Raw genomic sequence first — 10716 nt, 5'->3', positions numbered from 1 at the left:
TATAACTTAGTTAAGTAGACTCGGTATTACAAAAGTCGTCGAATTAATAAAGAAAGTACGTTACGAAGGTATACGAAGGCGCGCGCGGAGCGAGGATATTAGTACGGAGGTAGTGGATATAGAGCGTAGAGATATAGGTATCGATACGAAGGTTAAATATAGCGAGAGAGGTAGTATCGCGGTATCGCTAGGTAATAGAGTAAGCGTCGCGCAAGCCTATATTATAGTAACGTTAGAGCAAGAAAAGAAGTTAGATACGGCTAAAAAAGGCAGGTGCGGCAAACTTTGAAATATAGCCGGTATATATAGCCGGTATAGTAATAGGCAAAAGCCTCCTTTTAACAAACACTCGGCGTAATAATAGTATCCTACTATAGTATAGATATTCTTTAGTAATTCCCTTACTAGCTACAGTAATCTTATAAATAACCTAGGCCTATTACTAGGAAATATGAGAAATGTTAGGTAGGCTATACTAAACAAGCTAGTTATTTAGTAGGAAAAGGCCTACTACCATCTCTGTATGCCGGCTACGAGTGCCGGCTATCGCTCTAAATTTAACTCCGCCCTATCTCGGAGGCTAAGGTACCGAGCGGAAACCCTATAGCTTATATTTAATCGGTTATCGCGGAGCGCTTATAGGTAAGGTATTAGAAAAGAGTATAAAAAGTATAAGAAGAGTATCCTAGGATATAGGTCGTAAGTAAATAAGAGTCGCACGCCTAGTTATTTATATAGTACGTTACTCTATACGACCTAGAGCCTATATTATCTCGTACTTCGCTTATAAGACCTCGACTCTACTAGTATACTATCGATCTCTTAAATCTTCCTTAGTCGCTATCTTAATTCTTCTTCGAGTTGCCGGACTTAGTACGTATCTGTCGCTATATAATAGCGCTACGTATTATAGAGAATCTCTTATTAAAATTTCTCTCTCGTAGGCTTACTATCTGCCTCGTAGTATAGAGGATTAAAGTGCTAATACTAAAGAATCTCTTTATAGTTAGTATATTAGGGCTCCTTAGGACCTTTGTATTTTAGGTCTAAATAGAGACGTATTATAAACGTTCTATCGCCCTTTCGCTAACTATCTACTCGGTCGCGATATACGAAGAAACCAATTTAAATATAGCTCGTCTCTATAATAGCCGAGTAAATATAGGGCGCTAGGTTTCTACTTCGTACCTTATATCTAGGTATAACGCGGGAATAAAACTAGGAGTATAGCCGGTATATATAGCTAGTAAAAGGATGCGAAAATAGGCCTCCTCCTAGGTTAATCTAACGACTAAATACAAAGTCTAACTAATCCGCTATAAACCGACGCCGAATTTCAGCTAGAAGCTATATATCTTTATATTAAAGAGTACCCCGCTTCGTATAAATAGCAAGGAGGTTATAAAGCTTAAATTCGGTTATAAGAAATGCCTCCGTAGCTTCCTAAAGAGCATTAATCGCCTTAGCCGTAAATCGTATACTAGACTAAAAATCTAATATAATTTCTCGGACGAGTCGCTAGAAGAGAGTCTTAGGGATTAAAAACTCGGTCCCTCTTTTGTCTTAGAATAGCCGGATCTAGCGAAGGGTAATAGTACCTAGTTTAAAGTACTACTTCTTTATTATCGAGTCCTACCTTATACCCTTTTTTTAATAGAAGAATAACTTTTCTTTACGATAGTCTTCGTATACCTACTCCTTTTAGCCTTCTCTTATCTATCTAAGGCCTTCTTGTTTTTTTAGTACTGTTTTCCGAGGAACCCCCTTCCCTTATATATACTACGGAGAGTCTTACTCTTCCGATATCTCGTTCTCGCTACGGTCTCCCTATACTTAGCTTGCTTTACCCTTGCCCTTTAGGCTCTAAAGGTATCTTTATATGCGCTTAGACGACGAAGGTATATCGCTAGAACCTAGAAAATTAATAAGCCTATAATCGTAAAGAGATATTCTATAACACTTCCTAGTAAGGATACGGACTATCCTAATTACGAATCTAACGATAACCGACTAGGACGGTTTAATAGAAGACTATTTAGTCTAGAGTATCAGAAGTATAAATATCTCTTTACATTTATAGGCTTATTAATTTTTCTAGGTCTTAGCGATATACCTTCGTCGCCCGAACGTATATAAAGATACCTTTAGAACTTAGAATAGAGTACGAGTAAAGTAAGCTAAGTATAGGAAGACCGTAGCGAGAACGAAATATCGGAAGAGGAATACTATATATAGTATATATAAGGGAAGGGGGTTACTCGGAAAACAGTACTACGAAATAAGAATACTTTAGGTAGATATAAGAAGGATAGAGTAGCTAAAAAGGTAGACAGACGAAGACTATTACGAAGAAAAGCTATTCTTCTATAAAAAAGGGTAAAAGGTAGGTTTAGACGATAAAAAAGCGGCGCCTTAGACCGGATACTATTACCCTTCGCGAGATCCGGCTATTCTAAGATAAAAGGTAGACCGAGCTTTTAATCTCTATAACTCCCTTCTAGCGACTCGTCTAAGTAATTATATTAGATTTTAAGTCTAGTATATAATTTACGGCTATAGCGATTAGTAATCTCTCGAAAGCTACGAAGGTATCCGGGGTTTCGTTAGTTATACTTTATCCCGTAGTCGCGGGGATTTCAACTATATATAGAATCGCACTTTCTTAGTAGGCTATACGTAAACCTCGATATAATCGTATATTCTAGTCCTATTCGGATATCTAGGTAGGTATAGTAAGGAACCGCGAGTCTAAATATTACACATACAGCCTTATCCGAGCATATTACAGCCACAGACTTTACTACCGCCGTTTTCTTGTATAATCCTTAGCAAGCCAGTCTACCTTATTCTAAGGCGCGTATTCTTCGTATTCTTTCTTTCTAGTATACAAAGAGTACAGAAAACTCGGTATAGGGCGTAAAAAGGGCGAAAATATAAAGAGGGTACGCACCAAGCGGTTAACTAAGGTAGAGAGGGCGGAGAGGGTAGTAGATTACATAATAGATATACAGGCCGATATATAAAGTAATCGATTATATAGTAGACTAGAGTTTTGCTAAGAGGCCGGATTAAGGTCCTTAGTCGCAATTTACTAGCTACTAATATAGCGGAAATCTACCGTTTCTTATCTCTTATCGCACTTATATCCAGTTTCCCATTATATTTACTCTATAATAGTGCTATCGTCGACTTTTACGTATAGCCTACTAAGAAAGTGCGACTTTACGTATAGTTTAAATCCCCGAACGTAGGCGAGGGGTAAAGTAGACTAACGCAACCCTAGATATTTCTTATAACCGAGTTTAAGCTTTCTAACCTCCTTACTATCTATACGAAGCGGGTTGCTCTTTAATATAAAAATATATAGCTTCTAGCTAAGATTCGGCGTCGGTTTATAGCGGATTAATTAGGATTTGTATTTAGCCGCTACATTAACCTAGGACGAGGCACACTTTCGCATCCTTTTACTAGCTATATATACCGGCTATACTCCTAGTTTTATTCCCGCGTTATACCTAGATATAAGGTACGAAGTAGAAACCTAGCGCCTTATGTTTACTCGATTATTACGGAGACGAGCTATATTTAGACTAGTTTCTTGCTATATCCCGGCTTGCCTTAATAGTATTCGTAGTTTAACTATACTAAGAAGTAGAAGTATATATAACTAAAGAAGGGGAGAGATCGTTATACGATCTAGGTATTATCGCTTACCGCTACTCGTATAGCTAGGATAACTAGGGAGGAGATCGATAGCACAAGTTAGTAGAGTCTAGCGACGACTCTACCTACGAGTCTAACGAAGAAGAACGTATAGCCCGTATAAGAGATTCTAAGATATATAGAAGCCTCGTCCTAAGATACTACCTCTACCTCCCTACTATACTTACCCGGTCGTATATAATATAGTCTTATAAGCGAAGTACGAGATAATATAGGCTCATAGTCGTTTAGAGTAACGTACTATATAAATAACTAGGCGTACTACTATTATTTACTAACGACCTATATCCTGGGATGCTCTTCTCGTATATTTTATATACTTTTTTAATATCTTACTTATAAGCGCTCCGCGACAACCGAGCAGACATAAGGTACAGGGGTTCTACTCGGTACCTTAGCCTTCGAGATAGGGGGGAGTTAAATCTAGAGGCATAGTCGGCACTCGGAGCCGGTATATAGAGACGGTAGTAGGCCTATTCCTACTAAATAGCTAACTTATTTAGTATAGCCTACCGTAGTATAGATATTTATTATATTTCCTAGTAATAGAGTTAGGTTACTTATAAGATTACTGTAGCTAGTACCTCTAGCCGGGTCTTTATACTAGATAGTTAGACTATATATAGTAGTATTATTACTATTAAAGTAGTAACTGCGGAAGATATCTAGGTAGAATTTCCTACTAAATTTTACTACCTCTTTTGGAACCATACTAATACTATTTTAGCTATTGTCCTTATAGCTATCTACGTGAATCGCGTTACGACTATAGGTAAGGATTTTAAAGCCCTAGATTAGATTCTTAAGGGTTAGAATATCTAAATTCGAGATAGTAGTAGGTAGGATAGATATTCTAGTAGGATAGATATTCTTAGTATCCTCTATAAGCGTTTCTATATACAAAATATGCCGCTATTATACGGCGCTATATAGCGCGCGATAAATACTCTCTAAGTATATATATAGTATATTATGCTTTATTAGACGTCCGAAATAAAAGTCTTCGAAAATTCTATTAGTACTAGTCTTAAAAAGGGCTTGCTTTAAGTTACGTATATATTCCTATACTTGTTAGAAACCGACTAATTCTATAGTTCTAACCTGCTACTCGTATAGTTGCTTAGCAAACTAACTTAAACTAACCTAGAATTTTGGCTTAGTAAACTAAACCAAACTAACCCGACCTACTATAGGGTATAGCAATGCTAGTACGCTAACCTGCGATAGTATATGATACTATCTTAGGCCGACTATAGTAAACGTTTATGGTACTGCTTAGGGTTGCCTAGTTGGCGGTAGCTGAATATTTTGGTTATAGTAAAACGTGCTTCTCTAGATACTATCGATATGCTACTCGTCTGCGCCGCGGACTATAGTAATAGCACGAGCCTTACTAGCGTCCTAGTCTAATATACTACAATTCGGAAATATAATATAGTCGGCGACCTTAGTATTAGCTAGAATTAGATCGTATAGCAGGTATACAAACTAGTCTTCTAGATATATACGATCGAGTAGCAAATCCTTGTTATTAAACTAACCTGTAAAATCGAAATAGGCACTAGTAGTAGTGCGATTGCTACCGACTTTAAAGTAGTAGATATAAGTACTATTACCCTTCCCGGCCTACTAGTATAGAAAGCCGATTATCTCTAGGTTATAGCCTATACTGTCCTATTTAGTATAGGCGAGCGGGTAGGTAATACCTAGCTAAAGCACCTATATCTATACGATTAGCTATATATCTAGCTTGCTACGTTAAAAGTATAGCATAGTATTAGAGCAATTCGATACTAGTTAGAAACATACCTCGCCGACCTTAGTATACTAAACTAAAAAAGCGGGTTACTAGTAGATCCGTAGACTATACCCGATAGAATAGTACTATTAGCCGGAAAGCGGGTAAGTAGCGTATTATCTCCCGAGTAATACGAGACCCGATACTAGGCTACGCTAGAGATTAAGATATAGTTTAATATTAGTTAGTCGGTATATAGGCCTATACGGTAGTATATATATATATATATATATATAAAAATCAAAATAGGGTAGTATTAAACTAGAGTACTACTACTTCTGTACGTTTGTGTGATTCAATATGTATAACGTATTCGATAGAACAGTATATAGGCCTTAGGGCATTATAAGATACGTACTAGCGCTAGTATATAGCTGACTTAAAAAGAATACCTAAACCTACTTTTTAAAGACTATACCTTTATTCCATTAACAGTAGGGGATAATAACGCCCTACTGCTATAGCTAAAGACTAGAGAATAGGTATAGTACTAGTAGTAGCATCTGTCCTATATAAAAAACCAGCCTACTAGTAACGCTATAGTATAATATCGATCGGTATCTCTATGTCTTTTAGACTAAAACTAGCAGTTATAAAATTCTAGGTATCTATACTAAAAAGGACCTACCCGCTATATACTAGTTTTAATTATTTTGATCTAGGTAACTTTACTAATATAGCCCCTATTATTTCAAACTTTCTATACTAATTCGTCTAAACTGTAGCTTCTACTACCTATAAATCCTAGTATATATATAATTATTGTTAGTTTCTAGCTGTTAGTACTTATTAGTACTAGTATAGCTTATATTATTCTTAGGATATAACCGCTAGCCTTTCGTTATCCCCCTTGTTTTTTAGTTAAGCTACCTTTGTTAGACTCTAGAAGCCTCGAAAGTAGTTACGATATTGTAAAGGGCGACCTATAGCTATAGTACGGCGTATATAGGAAGTTACGAGTGCGGAGAAGATTTGGCTATAGTTAGATTTCAAGTCTAACTATAGCCGGGGCTTTCAACTAGTAGCTAGTTCTATACTTATATACGTGCCTATATAGGCAATAATTATCCTATATTCATCCTATGCCCGTGCCTATGCCTATATCTATGCCCTTATCCTATAAGGATAACGACGTTGTAGTTCTTAGTATAGTTGCAGGTATCGGCACTAAGGTTATAGTCTGTTATAGGCGTTAGTATAGGCATTGCTATAGCCAAAGCTCTAGACTTACTCTTCTTGGCCTTCTTAGCCTAGCAACCTAGGCAAGGCACTATAGCCTCGGGGAACTCGGCACGGAACTCGCGGTTAGCCTTAGTTAGATCAATCTATATAGGCGTTAGTATAGGCAAAGGTATGTACGTAACCATTTATACCTTACCGTGCTTGCTGCGCCGGACGACGAAGGGCCTATTTAAGTTAGTATATAACTAGCGGTATAGGCATAGATCGGCATATACACCTCGCTATTACTCTTAGACTCAGACTTAGACTTAGTCTCTAAGTCTTCGATTGTCTCGGCAGATTTGGCCGGTGCTTTGCCCTTAGCTTTGCCCTTGCTCGGTATACCTAGGGCGTCGGGGCTGTATACGGATTAGTATAGGCAAAGGTAAGGGTAAAGATATAGCTATACTTGACCTCGTACAGATCCTAGGCATTATCGAAGAAATCTAAGGGATATATTAGTAAAAAGCTTTGCCTATAGAGCTGCCTAAACCTACTAATGCACTTTTTTGTCTTAGTCTTAGGCGTATACCGACTACTACGGTCCTTCTCCTTAGGCTGCTCGACTTTTCCCTTGTACTATATATGCGTTAGTATAGGTAAAGCTCTAGGTAGGGAGCTACGTATACTATAGATGATATATATAGCGAGAGCCGAAGTGTCGCGGTAGATAGTCTATAAGGTGTTAGCTTTAGGTATACGTATAGGCAAAGACAGAGTTATACACTATAGAAGCCCTTCTCTTCGTACAACTCCTTTAGTGTCTCTTCGTCTTCGTCTTTTCTATTATAGTGTTAGCAATAACTAGTAATATAGGCATAACACTGCATATACCTATCGCGATTCTTCTAGGTAGCTAGGAAGCGACCGAAGTTCTTAGATCCTGCCGGCATACGACAAGTTACCTTACCTATATAGGTGCGTACGGCCTCCTAGTTAGTCTTTAGGCAGATCTATAGGCATTAGTTTAGCTTATTGCATAGGTAGAAGAGAGATTACATACTACGATTTCTATCTTAGGTATGTTAAATAACTCGCCTTATAAGAGGCGCTTCTTATATTTGCGGTAGGAGCTCTATATAGGCATAAGTATAGGCAGATATATACCCTAGTCTCTATACTTACAGATTGCTCTAGTAGGGTGTTGTTCTAGGCAACGGTCTTAATATCTTATAGTATGTTAGGAGGTATATACAGAGCTATAGGCTTAGGTATAGTAGTATAGGGGAACTCGGTTAGCTGCGACATCGAAGTCGCCTTATTAGCTCGTCGCATATGTACATAGGTATATATAAAGGAATAGGGGTAGGGGCTAAGGGTAGATACGTACTAGTAGTATATTATAGAAAGAAAGGAAGAGAGTATACGCGCAAAGATACGCGTATAGATATCGCGCAACGCTTAGCGTAATAGAAGATCCTAGCGTAATGAAACTTTCGCGTACGGGACGCACCCGCTTTAGCGTCTACGGATCCCTATATCGATGGTCAACTCCGCGTTTAGCGTGGTCAAGCGCACTTGTCTCACGTCAAGTTGCGTAACGTTACCCACCACAGTCCCATTGGCATTCGCTTGGCCCGCCCAAGTATCCCTCAAAGCCCAGACAGCGACGGAGCTACTGGCCGTCTCATCGATGCCGCCGACATATATCGCCAAGGTGTCAAGCGGTGCGGTTGGGAAGAATGTCAAGGTGCCGGCAGCTTGGGCGCCATTCAAGAAGATCTCAATAATGGACCGATCAACGACAACACTCATGTCCCAAGATGCGGTAGCCGGGACAAAAGTGCCTTCCTCGGAGAACTTGTCGGAAAAGTACGGGTTGTCGAAGCCACGGATATGGCCTCGATCGATCCAGATTCCAGGTTCTCCGGCGACTTTTATTCCGCCTTGGATGTATTCGCCAGAGAGGGAAGAGGAGATTGTGAAATTTGCTGTTCCTTGGCGAGTGGATGAGGTGAGGTTCGTGATGTTGGTTTCGAAGTAGATGGCCCCTGAGTCTACGTGGCCGAAGTAGGTCATGATTGTGCCGTTGCCGAGAGATGAGTTGTATGCTAGCTCCGAGTCGACGACAGCGGAGATGTTGTGGATTTCGGAGATGAGGTCGTAGCCACGAGCCGAAATGTTGGCGATTGTGTGGGCTCGTGGGACTGTCATGGCGGAACGGAATTGGCCGTGCTCTAGCAAGCCTGTGGGCACGAGCTGGGTATATTCCCAGTTTGAAGCCCAGCCAAGCGCAATCTGCGGCTCATTGGCTGGGACACCATGGAAGAATTGGGCTGCGTAGTTGTCTTTGCCGAAGTCTGTGAATCGGGCAGCATCGTCGAATGGCTCGAAATGGGTGCCGTTGAAGTGGCCGGGGAAGTACTGCGAGACGCTACCGCCACGAGGTCCTCCTGGGTTCATGCTGATGAGCAGGAGCCAGATTGGCTCTTCTTGGCCACGCATGGGCATCTGCAGAAGATTCGGACATTCATACTGCACGCCGAGGTGGCCATGTTTGGTGAAATTGGAGGCGTGAGTCCATTGCTTGAGATCTGGAGACGTGAAGATGGCAATGACAAACTCTGCAGCATACGCAACGGTCATGACCCACTGGGCGGAGGGCTCGTGCCAGATGACGTACGGATCGCGGAACTGGGTACTGTTGATGTCCAGGACTGGGTTGGCCTCATATGCTTCGAAAGTGTAGCCATCGTCTCGGCTGTAGGCAATGGCTTGGTACTGTACACCCTGCACGCCCCCGGGATACTCGGCGAGCGTGTAGATGGCGACCACTCCATTGTCCTGGTGTGGGAAGAAGCCGGAGGTATTGTTTGGGTCAAGCACCGCGCTGCCGGAGAAGACGTACGTGTAGTTGTTTGGCGGCCAGAGCGCGATCTTTTGGTTCTCCCACGTATAGAGGTCCTCGGAGGTCGCGTGGCCCCAGTGCTAGAATAACATGCGGGTCAGGTTTGGAGAAGGACGCGGAGAAAATGCAGCGCGCACCCGCACCACGTACCTGATTGCCCGCGACGGGTGTCAAAGGATTGTACTGATAGTACATATGCCATAATGCATCTGCGCCTCGGTGCAGGCCATTGGGGTCTACGGAACATCAGCGAAGCATCACGCAGGCAGTACTGAATGTTGGCTCGCCATTCATGAAGTATCGCGGCGGAGTGAAGTGTACTCTGGGCCGCAAGTAGTCATTGTAGCTGCCCGGGACTGGTGCATCTGTGGGAATGCCAGGTGCGTAGTATGTCGCGCGGGCATTTGCTGATACTTGAGCGGCTGCTTGATCAGCCAGCAGAGCTGCTGCTGCGAGTATACTACACGACGACCACATGGCGGGAAAATAGGCACAACTCTACAAGACCCGTGTATCCTGGGTGCTACATTTCTTTTACTCCATCTAGGCTGCAACATCTGCCCCTCCCCGTCTAGCAAGTCTCCCCATCATCGTTCCATTGTGCATAAACAGGCATGGCGGCGCTTCTGATGCCACTCGCGGCCTGCAAAGTACGGCCCGATTTCCAGTCAGCCCTGCACCCTTCATCATGCTGCATGAATTGTCTGGCTACAGTGTAGTAGTGGGGTCTCCATCTCTTCTGGTCGAGGAGGAGCAGCGCGGAGAGGGTTTGGATCGGTCCTTCTGCGGCGTAAGGACGGCTGCATCTCGCGGCGAACGTCGCTCATGCTATCCGTATGCTCTTTGCTCCACTTGCCGATGCTTCGATGCACGAACAACTGGCAGTGGCAGTTTGGGGAACATAAGATGAAGATGCAGCATGGAAGAGGATGAAGAAGAAAAGAGGAAGAGGAAGAAAAGAGGAAGAGGAAGAAAAGAGGAAGAGGAGGAAGAAAAGAGGAAGAGGAAGAAAAGAGGAAGAGGAAGAAAAGAGGAAGAATTGTGCGCAGCTGAAAGGAAATTGCAGGGAGCTCACTGCAAGGTTCAGAACCTAACCTTGCAACACCCACGTGCGGAACATGCCGGT

General features: G+C 41.8%; 1 protein-coding gene across 1 annotated transcript; it reads right to left on the bottom strand.

Annotated features, from left to right (window-relative positions):
* Positions 1 to 250: 250 nt before the first annotated feature.
* MYCFIDRAFT_208458 (glycoside hydrolase family 32 protein) lies at positions 251 to 10071 on the bottom strand (the record flags this gene model as incomplete). Its single annotated transcript, XM_007930919.1, has 4 exons — positions 9878 to 10071; positions 9741 to 9826; positions 8235 to 9670; positions 251 to 260 (listed from the first exon to the last, which is right to left on the bottom strand). The coding sequence occupies exons 1-4, from the start codon at positions 10065 to 10067 to the stop codon at positions 251 to 253; spliced, it is 1722 nt and encodes a 573-aa protein (XP_007929110.1). The 5' UTR covers positions 10068 to 10071.
* Between the last annotated feature and the right edge of the window lie 645 nt (positions 10072 to 10716).

Source organism: Pseudocercospora fijiensis (genome assembly GCF_000340215.1).
Source record: "Pseudocercospora fijiensis CIRAD86 unplaced genomic scaffold MYCFIscaffold_7, whole genome shotgun sequence".
NCBI classification, from domain to species: domain Eukaryota; kingdom Fungi; phylum Ascomycota; class Dothideomycetes; order Mycosphaerellales; family Mycosphaerellaceae; genus Pseudocercospora; species Pseudocercospora fijiensis.
The sequence above is the reverse complement of the archived record's forward strand: the minus strand, read 5'-3'. Positions and strand labels throughout refer to the sequence as shown.